Source organism: Convolutriloba macropyga, chromosome 5 (assembly GCF_964194025.1).
Source record: "Convolutriloba macropyga chromosome 5, txConMacr16.3, whole genome shotgun sequence".
Classification (NCBI taxonomy): domain Eukaryota; kingdom Metazoa; phylum Xenacoelomorpha; order Acoela; family Convolutidae; genus Convolutriloba; species Convolutriloba macropyga.
Window position 1 is genome coordinate 44,217,809 of NC_134472.1, and position 18,561 is coordinate 44,236,369.

The 18,561-nt window shown below is 36.5% G+C and overlaps 1 protein-coding gene across 2 annotated transcripts in view; it reads left to right on the forward strand.

Moving 5' to 3' along the window:
- Positions 1 to 5,837, forward strand: part of LOC142340025 (prolyl 4-hydroxylase subunit alpha-1-like) — a 29,326-nt gene extending 23,489 nt beyond the window's left edge. For both annotated transcript variants that reach the window (XM_075390423.1, XM_075390424.1), the window contains exons 3-4: positions 3,833 to 4,423; positions 5,183 to 5,837. In XM_075390423.1, the coding sequence (XP_075246538.1) occupies positions 3,833 to 4,423; positions 5,183 to 5,700 (1,109 nt within the window). In that variant the 3' untranslated portion in view covers positions 5,701 to 5,837. The remainder of the gene's footprint in view (positions 1 to 3,832; positions 4,424 to 5,182) is intronic.
- Positions 5,838 to 18,561: the final 12,724 nt, after the last annotated feature.

The following is an 18,561-nucleotide window of genomic DNA, read 5'->3' on the forward strand; positions in this document are numbered from 1 at the left end:
TGTTTTTATCCTTTTCTGAGCTTAACTATCATGGCCAACGAAGCTTTTCAAATCTTGCAGATGGGTTACTTAACATAACTCCAGAGACAGAAAGTAGTTTTTGAGCTTTTCACTGCGAAATCTGGAAGCTCTTCTTTTAGTTTTTGCAATATTTTGCAAATTTTTAAAATATCAGTTTTTTATTTGATTTTACTAACAAGGCTAGACAACTAATAGTTGCAGAGTCGAATCAAGCTAAAGGGAACCTCACTAAACTGTGGCTAGCTATTGACGAAGCCAACCGCTCGCCGGTCGTTTGTGAGCCTTTCGCCCGACGTTAGTCGGTTATGTTTAAATTTCTGGTCACACTTGACTTACCTCACTCTCAAAAATGACTTCCTCACTTTGAAATTGACTTTTGTTTACTTTAATTCAAAGAGATAAGGTCAAATGGGTGTGTGGCTGCTCTAAATGAAGTTTATTTGAGAGCAGCGAATAGAGGCAGCAAAAACTTATATAGATTTTTAATCAAAATGGAACATATCAGCCTTGATTGAAAAGACGATTTTTTTGTCTTTCTGTTTTTTAGACTGCAGATCTACGAAGCTATTGCGGCTATTTTCTGGCAATCTAACCCAAAAAATCTAGGGTCTATTAAAGGAGTGGTGGTCGATCTGTCTATCTTATTTCTTTAGTGGTTTCAATTCACGGAAGGCCACCAGCGTCTATCGCGGCTATTTTCCGGCAATCTGCCGGCTATGTTTGTAGTTTTGATTTTCCTTGTTTCTACTATTTGTAGGTCTAGTTGTTTACTCAAATAATTTTGTTTGAATTGTATTTCAGGACCTGCTATGTGTTTGTTATTAAGGTTGTCTTTAGTCAAGTGTTTGGCTTAAAAAAAGAAAGAAGTCAATTTGTTTTACCTCACTCAGCAAAATGACTTGCACGTTCTCTAGTTATTTAAGTTCACTTGAGGACACAAGATTAGAACTGTCTACTGTGAAATGGCCACGTTTTCAGTTTATTTATAGAATGTAAACTTTAAATGAAATTGAATAGTTGTCATCCACAAGTCTATTTTACTTGTAGGACATCAGCTTTTTAAATTTGAATTGACAAGAATAATGTCGAATCTGAATTTATTCTGCAATAGATTTTTTCCGTACTGTTATTTTTCAAAGGGCTTGAAAAGTCAATTTTGTGGCTATTGTCCGGCAATCTGGTGGTTATGTTTTATGATGATTGATAGAAATGAATTAATCATAAATTTAAGGTATGCTTGGTTGGGGAACTCATGGTTGAAATCATTTCTAAGTTCAGTTGATTCTCAAAGTTTTCTTGCGATCAACCTCATGCCCACAAATCACCATGGTGCGCACGCAATTGAGTATATGCCTTTTGTTTGTTCCCAGAAACCCTCACAATCGGGTCTTCAAAATCTCGTCATCAACCCAGACAATGGGGTTGAACGGAAGAAATGAGCATTGTCCCCACTCATTTGGTGACAAACAAGTTCGCGCACAGCAATAATTGGGCAACTAAAATTGGGCGAGCTAAGACTGTAAATAAACGTTTGTGGGGCTGAGGGTGTTGTCACAGGAATGAGTCTCATAACAGGGGATCTCTGGCGCTCAGCATTGTGGCTGAACTTCTCATTAAAGTCACTGAGATTCCTTGAGATAACCTATTGTAGGCAATTTATAAACCAGCTGGTTGAAAGTTTCGGTTATCGGCAAGCAAGGCTATACGTTTCAAAGTTTTTCGTACCAAATCTGAGAAGCCCCCGAAAGATTCAAACGCGAGTGGTACAAACTGGATACCTATTTCGGCACATTTTTGGGCATATTGTTCATATTTCCTATCTTCAGCATTTGTCAGAGCAAAACCACACCTCCTCGCCGCATCTGAAATTAGACTGGGCTGCAGTGGGGAAGATATGGTTACATCTAACGCAGATGGTTGTCCCGCTGACCAGCTGGGCAAGTATATGTCTCCTGGCCTAGAGTTATTATCCGGAATCAAATTTTCTGTTCGTAGATGGGTGCTAAGTTCGCGGTCGAGCAAGCAGCAAATATTCTATCCCTCACTCTATCGTGCCGCGATATCATATCACCCCGACCATGACAGCTTAAAGCGTCCTCACCCAGCTTGTCCAGTCTGCCGTTTTGACAGTAAGGGCATTTTCGTTCCTCAATGTATAACGGAACACCAATCCGATACGTCAATGTGGCTCTAAATTCATTTGGCTGAAGGTGAAGGCCCAGGCTAGGTATTGGAGGTGCGGAAAGCCAGGCACCAAATTGAGGCAACGTTAGTGAAAGGAAACGAGCTTTCTCCCGATTTGAAATCTGATTAGCAAGAAGCTCAGAAAAAGCAGCATCGTCAAGTGCCTCCTGAATCTTGTGATGTGAATATTGGCTTATTTCTAGATTCTTCAGTTCTTCCACTGTTTCTTTAAAATATGGTTGTTTGTAATTTTCTCACCGGTTATTTGTTCTACCAAAGCCTCTGCCTGCGATACTCACCCAACGAACACTGCTTTCAATTGGTCAACTGCTTGTCTAATTCCAACGCCCGTTTTGCTTATTGGTAGACAAGCCTGCTTCCAAGCGTTGTCACTTATAACGGTTCCTAACACATTCTCAAATGTTCTTCGTCAGATGGAGTGTTACATCGCAGGGAATATACCATCTTTGGGGCACCAAGACAGCTTCGAAGAATTCCAAATGCACAATGTGGGTCGTCCAGATACGCCAGGTTGTCGAGCAGTTTTTCTAGTTTGTTGACTCTTTTCCTCAAAGATGCAGCAACAAAGCAGGGATTGCCGATGGCAGCGCCCAAGATCTCAAGTCCTTCTTTGCTATTTCTCTTTACTCTGCTATCTATAGCGTTCAGATCAATGGGTGACCAAAGCTCACATTTTTCTATTCTGAGCTCTAAACCGCACCCTTCACCCAAATTTGTCAACAAATTCAATGCTGTGCAAAGTTGTTGGTGGGTACCAGCAAGGATGCCATCGTCCAAATAAGATTTGGTAATTTTGTTTCAATTTTTTTAATGATTTGCCACAGGGCTAGTGAAAACAAAAGAGACCCCAAAGGTTCCCCTTGTTGAACTCCCGATTGGCTACTTAAATATGTGTTGTGTTGTTAAAATGCAAACGACTGTGTTGTGAGTAGCAAAATCAATGAATTAATTGATTTCAAGAAATTTGCCGTCTTGGAAGTTCTATTTTCTGTAAAAAGAAGTTGCTTTCACTCGATCGTATTTTTCCTTAAATGTATGAAAGCAGAAGTCGAGAATAAGAGCCCCAATATTTCTGTTTTTATAGCTCTTCAGGTTCGTTTTTCTTTTAATGCAAAAGCGATAAGAGAGTGTTACTGGCTTTTTCTTGTTTTTACAGTTCAAAATATATATTTGATTTGCCCCGTTAACTTTTTAATATATCATTTGTCGACTTGAGACACCTCAACAAAATAGAAGCACTGCATTTTTCAACGCTTCGGTCGTATTTTTGCGCCGCTCTTGCTGACAAAGAATGATATCAAGTTGAAAAGACCGTTTTCATCTTTTTTTAGATCCAAGCGGAAGGGATTTTTAGTCTTGTGGCGGTTTTGTTAATTTTGTCAATGTGACAAAAATGTGTTGACAATTTTAACACTCAATTTTTGATGAAAATTTTTCGCACGTCTTTCTTTTAGTGTTGTAACGTTTGTTTAGTTGCTGCCGAGTTTGAAACTTATTGTATTTTTCCCCCCTCTATATGGATTTTAAGCACTAGATAAGGTTGACGTGACTTTGTTGTTGTGAAAACATGGAAAATTTGTCCCGCAACGATGTGTTTGGTATTTAGGAAGACATGCGTATAACCAAGAGGATTACATTTTGTGCTCCGAGTATATGGGCATAGCAATGAATCTATTCGAGGAAAAGCTTGCAACGGCGGAACAAGCGATCGAAGAAACCGTTTGTCCATCTTGTACAGAACCCAACAAAGATTCGATCCAACATTTTGTAGAAATTCTTGGCGCTGGTTACGATTACTATCACTACTGCGAATACAAATTGGGTAATTACGAAAGTGCGGTCAAATTGGCTAACAGATCGTTACAGCTGAAAGCAAGTGAGCGGCTGCAAATAAATGTTGATATCATAATGGGATATATAGAAGACAAAACGCAAATAAAAAAGGTTATAAAATTTAAACCCAGAGAAGCAGATTTATGCAATCAAGGAATTTCAAACAAAGCCGATTCCAATAATGGGGAAGCAAGAATGATGGAGAAACATTTCAGAAGTTGGGGAAAATGTGATTATAACAGAAACTTCAATCCAGTATTGATATTGCAACCCATCAAAAGGGAGATTTATTCTGAAAATCCACGAGTTGAGTTCTGGCATGAATTCATTAGTTCAAGTGAAGCAGAAGAACTTAAAGAACAAGGTAAGTCAACTTTTGAATTATGCAGTTTATTGTTGCTTTGCATTATTATGGATTCTGATTAATTGGGATCTTTAAACGTCATAGACGGCAAGTTTGCAGTAATATAAGCAAATATTGTAAATTCATTTTTTTGGGAAGCAAAATAGTTGTGTGAGGGTTTTTGCGAAGACCTCAGAAGTTTTCCAATTGCTCTCAAAGTTTGTAGCAATTATATATATGTCCTGTGGTCTCGTTTTAATGCGATTTTTCGCTTGACCGATTTTTCGTCTGACCCTTCGTCCTCAAAAACGTGATAAAGCGGTAACTCCCGGAGGGTAGGAAGCTCTCTTAGAGCCTTTCGGCTTACTAGACTCTAAGTATGCGATTCACCGAAAATGTTCGGATACATAAATTCATGGCGTCAATGGCGGTTTTTCACCGCCTCACCCCACATCTCCCCCACCCTCTGCATATAGTTCCACCCGTAACCCAGCGTCCCCGTGCGCTCACCCCAAACCCCTTCAATTAAGCTAAAGTTACCCTCCCTTAATCGTAGTTAGCTACTGAGTAAGTCAGCAGCTCGACGGTCGTTTGAGAGCAATTCGCCCGACGTTAGTCTGTTTTACAAGTTTAACAAGGCTGATATCTTTGCCGTGAGCTTGTTTCATACAAACATTGCAACGTTTAACTTTTTGTCGAGAAAAGTGAGAACAGAGCAGCGTTGTACTGCTCAGAATTAGGGCTCCATCTGACACTTAAAATTGTTGTATTTTGTCATAGGACTTCCTGAGCTCTCAAGATCAGAAGTAGAGTCAAGCCCAAATGAACAGGATTGGGCCGAATACAGAGTTAGCCAGTCTAGCTGGTTGAGTCACGACATACCACTTGTACGCTCAATAGGTGATCGGATTACACAAGCAACTAATCTCACAATGAAGTATTCTGAAGAGCTGCAGATTGCAAATTACGGCGTTGGTGGCCAGTACGAAGCACATTATGATTACACGGATCCAGACAATCTAGACGACCATGCTCTGGAAGCTGGTAACCGGGTCGCAACTGTCCTCATGTACCTGTCGGACGTCGAACTAGGTGGAACGACGGCATTTCCGAAGTTGGGTTTGAACGTAAAACCCGAGAAGGGAGGAGCTGTATTTTGGTACAATATTAAAAGAGATGGTCATGTTATAAAAGATACCCTGCATGCTGCGTGTCCTGTTATTGTCGGAATCAAATGGGTGGCCAATCAGTGGATCAGAATGCATGGACAAGAGTTCGTATATCAGTGTATTGCGTGAAATCAGATCTAGAAAAAATCTGAAACTGGAGCCATAAAAGACTTTTAGACAATCCATTTTCTGATTTAGATGTCGGAAAACTATTTTTACTCTAGCTTATGGTGATAGCATAATAATTTAACTATTCTTAAACTGTATTTAGTGAAATATACGAATAAGGTGATATAGGTTTTGCTACTTTGTTTTTGGTAGCCGCGAAACGATAGTGAGGCTATTATTTGGCTCATCGTGGTCTTTTTATTAGCCGCCGTCAGCCTCTCAACTGCTATTCTTTTGGTGCTCTCCAGGAAGTCATTGTATTGGTGCTCTTTTTAAAATCCAAAAACCTGGATTGTATTGGTGCGCTTTCTTTTTTATGATCTTAACTTCAATTTTTGAGGAGTCAACGAGAAGTCAAATTAAAGTGGCTATTTAAGTAACAATGGACTAGTAATGGGAGCGAAAATTACCAAACTACCTTAAAAGTAGAGTATGAAATTGGTGTTCGAACAAATTGTCTGTTTTTGGTATGGAATTTTTTACATGCATGAATTTGACTTCCGTTTTCAGTGTCTGTATTTCTCTGGAGTGCCATTAAAGTATAATACATGTGTTTAATTGATCTCGAGAGAAGTTAAGCATTCATTGTAAACCTGTTGGTCTTATGCAAAATTTGGCTTTGCCGTTTTGACTTTTACGCCCTTGACTTTTTCCTTTCGCTTGATCTAAAGTTCTCGCAGTCACCAATTTCAGTAGCTTAACTCACGTAACGGCAGTTTACTAAACTGCGCCAAATTGGTGTGATTTTTTCACTTTAAATTTGATTACTGGTTTTAGTGGTATATAATAACATCTCATGGTGTGATTTGAAGTCCTTCTTTTTTAATTTAGTTTCTTCCCGCGACTGAAGCATGTACAATAGATTCAAGCTCCCACTAGTTGTTCGAGGTGTATTCTCTTGACATTGGTGGGTTATGTCCTCATTAAATCTATTAGGAAGTGTCTAATCCCTCAATGATCAGCTGAGGCTTTTTATGACTTCGACACTTCGTTGGCATATTGGCGAATTTCAATTTTTGACTTTTATATTAATTCTATCGTCTTGCTTAGTCTCATTAACGATAGATCGCATAGGCTGCTAATGAGGCTTCAGGGAGTCAAATAAATTACATCATTTCATAGCTAATGGTTTTATGACTCGGCAATGATTGTTTTCATAAAATACTAGCCAGTTTTGAGGTTTACCTGTGATCATTTTCTTTTTGTTGTCTTATTAGGTAGTTTGATTTGCAACCCAAGTCAGCCTCTCTACGGCCTCTCTCCTTTTAACAATTCAAGAATGTTGGTGCTCTGTCTTTTTTGTAAGATATGTTTGCACGTTTTTTCTATGTTTTTTGTGCTTTCAAAACGGGATTAACAGGTAACGCTCAGTGTGCATTAGGTTTCGTTAGATGGCTTCAGTAGGTTTAGAGCGTTAAATCGGGCCTAATTTCAAGGTGAAAAGGTTTTTTTGTTTTTGTGCCTGAAATGGTTCAATTTTTCGCTTTTTTGTCATTTTTTGTGTTTTCTGTTAGCAGGGTATAGAATTAACGCTTTTCAAAGTTCTTAAAGTTTTTTACAAGCCGTAAGATTTTTTGATGTCTCATTTTTGTGCTATATGTTTTGTTAACACAAACTTAAACACCAAAAATGATAGTGATTTTTCCAAGTTTTTGAAATTTGTCAGTTTAATTTCTATCTTTAGGGCTCAAAGTTTCATAACATGCCAATTTTTGTAAAATTGTTTTAATTTTTGTTTTTCGATTTTTCGAATTTTAGCAACTTTTAATAAAATTTGCTGTTTTTCCATTTAAAAATAATTCTCCTTTTTTAATGTTTTTCTATTTGGCAAATAAAACTCTTTTAGGTCAATAAATTGAGTAACTGGATAGTTTTGTAGAAACAACTAATTGGTTTTGAAGATAATATTACAATTTAGAAACTTGAAGATAGTATTACAATTTTTAGAAACTTTTAAAATTTACAAAACTTTTTGAAATCTTTGTCAATTTTTGCGTTTCGTCTTTAAGGAAAAATGAAAACTTCGGGCTTGGAAATGGGTACTTTGGTAGTTTACAGAGACAACTATTTGGTTTTGCAGATTTTAGTTTGACAAGTCAGCCAGTTTTCAAAATTATGTTCATTTTTTTGGCTTGAAGATGGGCTACTGTAGAGACTCGTTAGACATTTATATCGATTTGAGGTAATAAATTGTAGCTTAATAATTTTTAAAGGAAATAAAGAAACCATAATACTGAACGGTTTTGAGATCAAGAAGCTTTCTCATATTGTGCGCTCGGGTCACTTTATATATTTCAATCTGAATTTAAATAAAGTTTGGTTTTCAGAGTTAAGCTTTAGGAAATTTTCTATTGTCAATAATTATTGTTTTAGCAGAAAATTTGTGATTATTTTGCTGGCATTTTTCATTTGGTCTGGCGTTCAGGTATCGTAATTTTTGGTTTTTCAATCAATTCTTGGAATTGTAATTCAGGACTAGCCCCGCTATGTTTTTTGATTCGCTGCACCATTCGTTCTCGTTTTCTTTTGTTTTACAGAAGTCAGGACTTTCACGTTTGACTCCTGGTTTACCGCTTTCAGTGTTTAAACTAAATGCGTTTCAAATTCTTTCCCTCATTGAAAGTAAAGTATGGAATGTGGTCAGTGTCAAAAGATCAAAATCAGTAGAAACGGAATGAAACTATTAGAACTTTTGACACTTAGAAATAAAGGCTGTCAATTTTTTGCCACTTTTGTTTCCATCGCAATTGCATCAAGCGATACAACGAGGGCTAGTTTTTGGCAAGTTGTCGGCTATGTTTAAGAGTGGGTTTTTTGGTTGCTAATGAGGCAACATTTAATCTAATAAATAGTTCAAGTTTTAAAACTAGTGGTTTTCATGTTTTTGTGACTATCCTTTTCCGAATGATATTACCGGATGCATTTTTAAGCTTTGCCTGTTTTTGTTATTCGTGTGCTTGGTCTTATCCTTGATCTCAATAATAATTTTTGTTTGACCTCAAGTGGGGAGTAATGTTTGTTAATTTATAGGTTTCAGGTTTTAGCTAATATGCTACTTTGAAGCCCTTCGTTTCTCAAAGATTTTTGTGTTTTCGGTGACCTTGGCTCTTTTTCTTTCTAATGGAAGTAATAAAATTTGGTTTGTGACTTTTCTTGCCATTGTTTCGAACAGATTGATTTTTGCCAATTTAGTCAGTCGTTTCCCCTTTCTCTATCTATTATTTATTTCGGCAAGTTTGTAATATGGTGTACGCAATATAAGGATGCGAGGCGGGGATAGCTGTATCAATTGATATAATCAGTCTCAGTTGATTTTTGCAAAACTAAATAAAAAATTTTATTTGTGCGCATTCAGGGTCGTTTGCGTCGTTTACTGTCAAAATTTGAAGTTGCTGAAAAATTGTTACTTTTCGGGTCATAAGTTAATTCAATTCTTTAGATTGTGTTTCAAGTCCTTGCCTGCTATGCTTTCTTTGTAAGATGTTTTCACATTTTTCCCCAAGATTTTGAGCTTTCAACGACAATCAGGTAACGCCCAGTGAGCAATAAGTATTAATAGAGATCATAACCTGGCTTTAGTAGTCTCTCATTTGCTTTAGTATTCTCTCGGAGTGCTAAAACTGGTGTTGAAGGCCTAAATTCGAGGTGGAAATGTCATTCTTGAGAACAAAATGTTTATTTTTTTGTTATTTTGCAATGTTCATAGAGCGCTCTTACAAGCCCCATAATTTTCTTTCATATCTGTGCTTCTTGTGCTATATGTTTTGGTAATGGAATATTCAGCAACCAAAATGGTAATTATTTTTGCAATTTCTTTCACGTTTTTTGAAAATGTTTGTTTTTTCGGTTTTTCGATCTTTGGGGGTCAATGGAACTTTTCTAGGGCGTGAAGATTGGTGGAGACGAAAAATGGTCTTGAAAAATATAACAGAAATTTTAGCGACTTCTCAAAAAAGCTTGTAATTTTTCCAGCATCTTTTCGATTGCAGCTTTTTGCATCTCTAATGGCGAGTTTCGCTTTTTAGGGTATGAAAATGAGTTACTTGACTGGTTCTAGAGATAATAAAGTAGTTTTTAAGATAAATAATTCAAGTTATAGCAACTTTATGTAAAAATTGCCGATTTTAAATGTGCAAAAGATTGTCATTTTTCGAGTTTTTAAATCTTTAGTGGCCAATAAATCATTTTTAAAGATTTTGTGGGAGTTAATGGGTATTTTAAAAATGATCAAATTTGGCTGTCAGGATTTTAGTTTAAGAATTTGAGCGATGCTTAAAGTGTTGCTCTTGTTTTGCTCTTATTTTGAGGGTTGGCTATCGGAAACGTAAATGATAAATGTTAAGGTACATCATTTGTTTATGCTGGGATTTTTCAAGGTTTAACAGTTTTTCTTTCCAATAAAGAGCTTGAAAAGGCGCGATTAGATAGATATATGATACAGATAGTTTAGTTTTTGATAGTGAGTACAAAATTTTTTCTCGTTTTTTCTGTCACACGATACTCTCATAAATCTCATTTTTTGAGTCTTACGGATCTATGCTGGAACTTCGTGATACACTAACTCACAGTAAACAGTAATATTGAATTTAAAACTGTAAATTCTGAAAAAATTAACTTTCCGAAAGTTTTGATCATCAAAAAGTTTTAGCAGATAAAATGTATCGATCAGAATTATAGCAGGTTCTTGTCATTCGTATGAACTGTTGAACAAAAGAATGTGCTAATGGTTGCTCATAACTAAAAAAAATACAGATCATGTAGTCTTCTGAACCACTTCAACCAATTTCCAATAATTATTTCTACCTATCGACTATAATTGTTTAAAAAAAACTTGAACAGCCACTGCGGTCAATATCGCATTTGACGATTCAGAGCAAATGGAAGGTAAAATTTGTGTTTTGCTCTAGAAAAATTTTCTTCTTGATTTGCTTGACCTTAATTGTTCTCTTTCAGCATTTAAATTGTTGACTTAACTGCGTACCATTGAAAATGTGCTTAGAAGCTTAAAATTTGCCTTCTGATAACAGTAGTCGCCTGGAAAAAGCGCTAGACACGAATGATTTAAATTGCGCACAGGCTAGGCGTTCATCCGATTCTAGTCAGTTTATGTTTAATGTGTTCTTTTAATGTTGACATTTGATGCCAAAGTTCAACAAATTAGAACACATATTTCTTTGAATTGTGTCTAAGGATTTTTTCGATTCTATTGGATCTTTAAATAAGACAAAAAATAAATTTGCAACCAACATAAATTCTGAAACCTGCAGACAAAATTGAGAACTGCAACGCTACACTTGTAACGTAACTATAAAAAATGTACAGAGCCCTACAGCCGAAATGCGATAATTTCATTAAATAGTTTTTCCTGCTGTTTAATAAGTCTTTTAAAACCGACAATTCCCAGAGAATAAAACAAAAAGAAAACGCATATTAACCGGCTAGGCTTGGAGAAATTTATCTCTATATTAAAACACCCGGTTAGGGTTGAACTTCAATTAAAAAACGATGAACCAGTCAGACAGAACAATGACATAGAAGTTTACCATCGTACTTGTGTGTTATGTGGCGAAGCATCCCAAGAAACTGAACTTCTCAACTGCCTCCTGTGCCAAAAAAACCAGCTCACAAGTCGTGTTGGCCCAAAAGAAGCAACCCAGCGAAGTATCTTGTGGTCTTGTGATAAGTGTAGGCTTCCATTAGTAGCAAATATTACATTTGAACTATCAGAATTAAAGGTAGAAGGTTCCAAACTTCAGAAAGTTGGAGAAATGATGGACGTAATTCACTATCAGGTAAACCAACCGTTTCTTTTACCATCACCTCAGAAACATCCGGCTTTCTTCGTACAGCAAAATTTTTCGGAAAAGGGAAAGCTGATAGCAACAGTAGCGTAAAGAGACCGAAACCAAATGTTGGGGAAGGCCGCAATGAAAGTGAATTCAGCGTGCCGAAAACGATCAAATGAAGGAATTCAGCGTGCCGAAAACGATCAAATCAAGGAGATTCAAATCAAGGAGATCAAATCAAGGAGTTCAAGGGAAAATTGCACAGAGGATCTAAAAATTGGGCGCCGGAAAAATTGAGCTGGGTACTTCACATAAGATAGGTCAGCAAAGAAGCATAAAACTTAAGAAGCTATCACCTTCTCCTATCAGAGACAGCAGCAGATTTTGTTGAGAAACGTGATTTTTGGCTACAAAATGTACACGTGGTAGGTTTTATCTTAAGGAAGAAGCCAGTAACTGGCTTAACTCACATCCACAGGATGAAGAGCCTTTTCAGTGACTTAATAAATCAACAACAAATTCTCTTCTAAATATCAGATGAATATAAAGTAAAACTGCTAGAATTGGAGATGAATTTCTGTTGAACGATTTAGGTTAATCTTCATAACTGAGTCATGGTTGTCTACAGAATTTGATCAAATTCATATAGTAATTCAAGTGTGCAAAAACCTCATATTTTCACCACTACACTCATCCACGGAATTGGGCCAAAGTTGTGAGGCTTGCAGTCATTTTTAAACGCGAGCTAAATTTAATCGTTATATCGTGGAGTAGTACTATCGACTTTGAAACCTCTTTCTTCAGCTTGCAGGTGGGAGGACATAAAGTTCGCGTGTTGTATAGACCGCCCTCAGGTAGTTTCGGAGTTTTCGTTGAATATTATTTAAACGTATGTATCCTGCCTGTATCAATGGAAAGCGATCCGATCCTCTTGGGTGATTTCAACCTCACACAAAGCTCTGCGCTTGAATATATTTTTTAAAGAAGCAGTACTGAGTCAGCTTATCGAAGAATCGCTCCACCAAGGAGGTAACATTCTCGACATTTTGAACACTGATCAGCGCTCTGCGATTTCTAAAATGGAAATCAAATATGATTAATACAGTGATCACAAAATAATGAAATTTTATTTACGTGGAATTGAATTGTTTAGACATCAAAAAATGTGTTTATATAATCATGGAATAGGAATGATGAAAGCTGCTTGTTACTGAAGCATGTATTGTTGCTAGATGAACCAGAAAAAAATGCTAATAAAGGTAGGAAATTAAAGAACCAGAGTTTTTCCTTTACTCGTCGAAGAGTTACAAGAAAGCAAAAGAAACCATCGTAACATTGAAAGGAATTGCAGGAAACTGTAAACATATAACAACTGAGAGTCAATTCTGAATGCAAAGCGAAAACTAACTGGAGTCAATTCAGAAACGCAAAGCGGTCTTTGATAAAAAGAAAACAGCATTTTTTTGAAAAGACCATTAATAAAACCTTGATTTGAAAAAATAATTCAGTTGTCTTTGTCAACTACTCATCATCAGATCTGTGGAAAAGCTACTACCGCGCTGGGGTTCAGACAAAAAATAGCCGATTGTTTTTTGACCACAAGACAAGATTCCAAGTTTCATAGAAAACATAAACATGATCACGTATGTAAATCTATTGTCAACAGGTGACTTCAACTTAAGCAACCGTTTATTGATGGACTACTTTTAATATTTTAACGTTAATTCTCTATATCAAATCCTTAGGGAGATGTCTAATGCTTTCTGCTATTAAGACCTACTATCAGAACTCTGCAAGGCATTTAATAAGTCGTGGACTGCTTTCTAACTCTCGTAAACAAAAGAGTCCCAGGTTTGGTCCCAAAATTTTTCAAAAGACGCATCATCAGGCCCAAATTCCAAAGAAAAAATTTTGCACCTCAGAACCCAAAATACTATTGCCCCATAGCAAACTCATCCTTCCTATCGAAAATGTTAGAGAAAGTTGTGTGGGAGCAACTGAAACACTATTTTGTAAAGTAAAGTACTTGACCCTTAGCAGTTTGCTTACACAACATTTCAATCAACAGAAAGGTGCCTTCTGAAAACAGTCCACCATTTTTATATTGAAATTGATTAAGAAAACTCAGTTCTGGATAAAGCCTTAGACCGAAAAGCTGCTTTTGACACCTTTTTGATTTTGAAAAGCGGTTCTTTATAACTGAAGCATGTCAGGAGTGGATTATGTCCTATATTGCCAATCAGAAAAAGCATGCACAAGTTAAAAAGGTTTTTGTCTTCTGATTCAGATTTTCGGTATGGAGTTCCCCAAGGCTCGATTCGCGGCCCTCTAGTTTTCTCAATGTACTTTACACCAATTGGCAACCTCCTCAGGAAAATAGGTGTGATATCAAATATCAAATGTATTCCGATGACACAGTTTTGTATGCAGACATGCTAAACAGTTAAGAAGAAACTGCATTTGAAGATTTAAATGAAAAGTATACAAAGTCTCTGAAGCTTGCGTCGCGTTAAAACTCAATCTAAATCGTGATAATACTGAACTGCTTTTGCTATCTGACAAGAAAAAAAAACGATCAACTATTAGGAGTTTGGAGTTCAATGGCATTGAAGTGGAATTGAATAAAAGCAATTCTTGGAGTAGTAGACGATCAGAGTTTAATTTTTTTCAAGCAAATCAATAAAGAGATCATAAGTTTTTGTTACACCGAGGTAAGAAAATTGTACAGCATTACTTGAATTGCGAAAAATTGCAGTGCAAAATCTTTTGTCGGGGCTGGATTACTGCAAATCTTTGCTGTGTAGAAAAAAATCAAGCATTTTAACGCTGCAATGAGTTGAAAACGCAGTTTCTTTCAAATTCAATCTATGGAAAATCGAATCTTGCAAATATTATAGATATAATATGGAGGTGGTTACCTATTGCCCAAAAAATTGGTTTCAAAAAATTAACCATTGACAATAAAATTGTATATGGTATTGATATACAGAAAAATTTCAGAATTATTTATTGTACAAGAGAAAAAAAGTAGTAAGCGACCATTAAAAAAGTGGAATCTAAATGTTCAGAGCTTCCACAGCTCGTATGAAAATAGAGCTTTTTCGGGTAACGGTCGGGAAAAATTCTATCCCAACTGCGCAATACATCAGAACACAATATCTTTCGTAAGGAGATTAAGAACGTTTATACCATCTGTCACTGGAAACTACTTTTCAGACGAAAAATGAAACGTATGCTGAAAAAGTCCAGTCGAATAAATTACATTGAGACAAATCTTTGCAAAAGATGATTCTCTCCTGTTGAACTAAAAGGACGGTACAGAAAATTTATTGCTCTGCCAGAGAACAAGAGATTTTAGGATGAAAATATGTTGATCACATTGTGCCCAGGAAGATCTATCTCTAGTCTATGCAGTGATAAGACTTTTGTTATTTCAAAATTATACAATGTTACAAATTTAATCGTGATGACCGGCACTAACAATTTCTCTGACCAAAAGTGTTGCCTCTAATGGGACAAAAAGAAACATCTGACAAAATTTGTTTCTTCAATGGAAAGTTGAAATTTGACAACATCAATGTGAGCATCATGGCCCTCTTAAGATGGCGAGATAAATCAATTATCAAAAAAACATGACTGTTACCGTGGTGTGACACGGGAGCACAGGATGTCATTCGCTGAACACAAGAAATTCGGATTCAGTCATATTTTTCCTGATGGATTAAGTTTAGATGGCACTGTTTTCAGAGAAATGGGGTCCGATTTCCGAAACGCTATCAGACAACACAAAATTATGGTAAAGGTAATGGAGAGCTAGTATTTAAACTTGTGATCTATATTTTCAAGATCAAATTGTGCTTTTAAGCCCTGGTTAAAGCGAAGAACCATTTGAGAAAAGAACTATTTGTCACCGTTAGAGACAAGAACCATTTGTCTTGTTTTTGATCGGTTAGAGCAGAAAACAATAAGAAACACCTGTGTACTGAAGATGTAGAAAACCAGAAGTTCTACTACTTCTATTACATCCCTAACTGTTCGATAAATCTTGTCCAGTTTGAAGAAAAAGTTTCGAAGTTGGGAAATTTTCTCGAAACTTTTGAAATTTTACTTGCTCTAGCCTCTATTTGGTAAGCTTGCCGTGTGCTGAATACGTTTAAAAAAAAGAACAACAAGATGTGCAAAAAACGGATGAACTTTCAATCCTTTTTGCCACTCTTGACGGCTGTTGTTCTTTTCTTTAGTTTCAAACCTTGTTCTCTGCGCCTTCTATAGGGTGCTGCATGTCCTCGACCGGCTGGAAACCAGATACATTATATTCGAGGAAAATGTATGCAATGGTAGCAGCGTGGAAGACGGAAGAGTTATATGTAAAAATCAGCTTGAAAGTTACAAATTTTTCTATGCGAATTTCAACAGTGTGAATGTAGTGCATTTCTTAAGATAGGAACTGACACCCCTACCTGAGTGATTATACCACGATGAAGGGCTACATCTTTGTGGGAACACAAAAAAGAGCTGTTTTTCTTTTCAGAAAGTTTTTTTACCATGTGAATTTGGTATCTCTTATAGTATATTGGTTTAGTTATAGTTTTGATTTGTCAGGCCTCATCATCTCTAACCGCAGAAGCTGCTAATGAAATGGCGGCAAAGGAGAAATTCAGCCAAACTTGACCATATTAGAGTCCCTCTAGATAACTCTTTGCTTCAATTAAATGTCAAAATAACTTTTGCTCCTAATTAAGTCTTCCGAGAGTCGGATTAGCTGTTTATTGTATCTCGGATTGCTAACTTTTCATCGCATTTTTTTGGAGAATTGGAGAAATTCTATATTTTGAAATGATGAATCTGCTTTTGGGCTTTTACGACTCAGAGATCATTGCTCAGGTAATTGCAAATCACTGATCCAAACCCTGTTATCTACTTCACGTGGTTCTCAAGGGCAGTTTCACGTGAATGCAGTGCATCATTCATTGCCATTCTTAATTACTTTTTGAGAAAATTTACGTTTGTCCCCCCCCCCCTCTCACCACCACTAAACTTTGCGCACCCCCAATTACAAAGCGTGCGCCATTATAAAGTGAACCTTTATGCAAAAACATAGCACGTGCTGTGTGGGGAAGGGGGAGTGAGCACAAACGGAAAAGATCCATTTTTGAATATGTTTATTTAACTCTATAACCCCAGAGGTTGAATTTTAACAGGTTAAAAAAGATATAAATTTCTAATTCATATTTTGGACTTTGTTGATGAAATCACAAAGGTTGCGACAAGAACATCCTTAAAAACTTGTCGGAGTGTGAATTATTTCGAACAAAAAATTCGATGACCAGAAGTCAAACTACTTCTGTACCAACACGTCATTAGGCCTCATAATAATACATGTGGATTAGACACGCTTGTTTTTGTCTTCATTTTATGCAATTTTCTGTCAGTACTTCTGGGAACTTTTTAATGTAAAAAGAGTTGATGTTAATTTGATCCAATCTACTCAAAGTATACATAGAAAATGCATTCAAATTAGGCGATAGGCATAGAATGAAAAACTGACCGTTCTATTATTGATCTATTTAGGAAATAAACCCCCTCGGGAGACCCCCGCTCCCCCGAAGGTGTAACGGCTGCTTTACTATCAATGACAAGGAAAGTTTTATTCCGCCGCGTTCGCTATTAGCAGTTTACAAGCTGTCGAGATACTGCCGCGCTGTTCGCGTTCGTAACTTTATATCCGCTACACTGTAAACTTTCGTCGCATTAAACGTTGTTTTATTAGTCCAAATATCCAATCTTTCAGTTTTGCGGAGTAACAAATTCGATTGCTGGAACTACTTAGTAAGTTCCAATCGACTAATGAAATAATTTTTCTGAGTTTTGGTTAATAACTCTATAATTCAAGTTGGAGCTATTCAGAACCGGGAATTTTCTATCCCTATAGGTTATTCACTGTTTATTCTTTTAATCGAATCTAAGGGGTACATTCGGTTTCAGAAATGAACACAATTCACAGAGGAGAACCCGTCTTTTGCCATAAGCGGACTTGAATTATTGGTCAAAACAGGTCCTTCGTTAGCCACTGGGGCCGAACCCATAGAGACGACGTAGCATCTAGGTTTTTTTGTTTCAAATCTTTGAACTGTAAATCTATCTTTCACGCCTATTACTTTCAACGAACTGAATATAAACATTTCGTTTGGTCAAAAAAAGGAATTGTCGTCACCCTAATGTTCAGCTTGGGGAAGTTCTTCCATTTCCTTTTGCCCAGGTTAATTTTTCAAGGCCAAATCGATTGTAAGATAAATTAGATGTTTCACGTTAGCAAGACACAGTACTTTACTGCTCAAGTAAGATTGCGATTTATCAATTTAGCATTCAAACTTTAAAGTTTTCCGCTCCTCTGTGGTTGTGGTATCATTTCTATCTATAGCCTGCTATTTTGGTTGTAAATGGCAATTCTCAACCCTTGATTGGGTGAAACCAACTATGTGGACATAACCCCAAAACTTCACTTTTTCCATGCAGAACTGACTTAAGGGTTGGTGGTTAACCATGTAGATTATCCATGGAATATTCCAAATTCACATCAGGATTTCGGTAGCATTGACGTAATAATCTAAGTTAAGATAAAGCTTACTCCGTGTTATTATATTTAGAACCGAAATATGTAGACATATAGCGACTCAGATTTGCGTTGCATGTTTCTCTGAATGTGTTGTTTTAATAAAATAGATGTTTGGGACAATTATTAATGCTCGGCAATTAATGAGATCATTTGATGATAAAATCATCAGTTTAGCAATTGTGTAGATTTGCGTGATTGTGATGGGCTTGATATGAGAGTTTTTCTGCATAATTTTTTTCGATAGAATCGTTTCCAATTTTTCCGAAAATAGTTTTCAAAAACAATTTATGATTTCAAAATGTGAGTTATTTTGAAGCTTTCTAGACCATATTGAGCGAAAAATCTTGTCTAGGTAGCGATTAAGCTAACAGTGATATTTCTGATGATTTTGGGTGACAAAATGTGGTATTCCGGCATTAT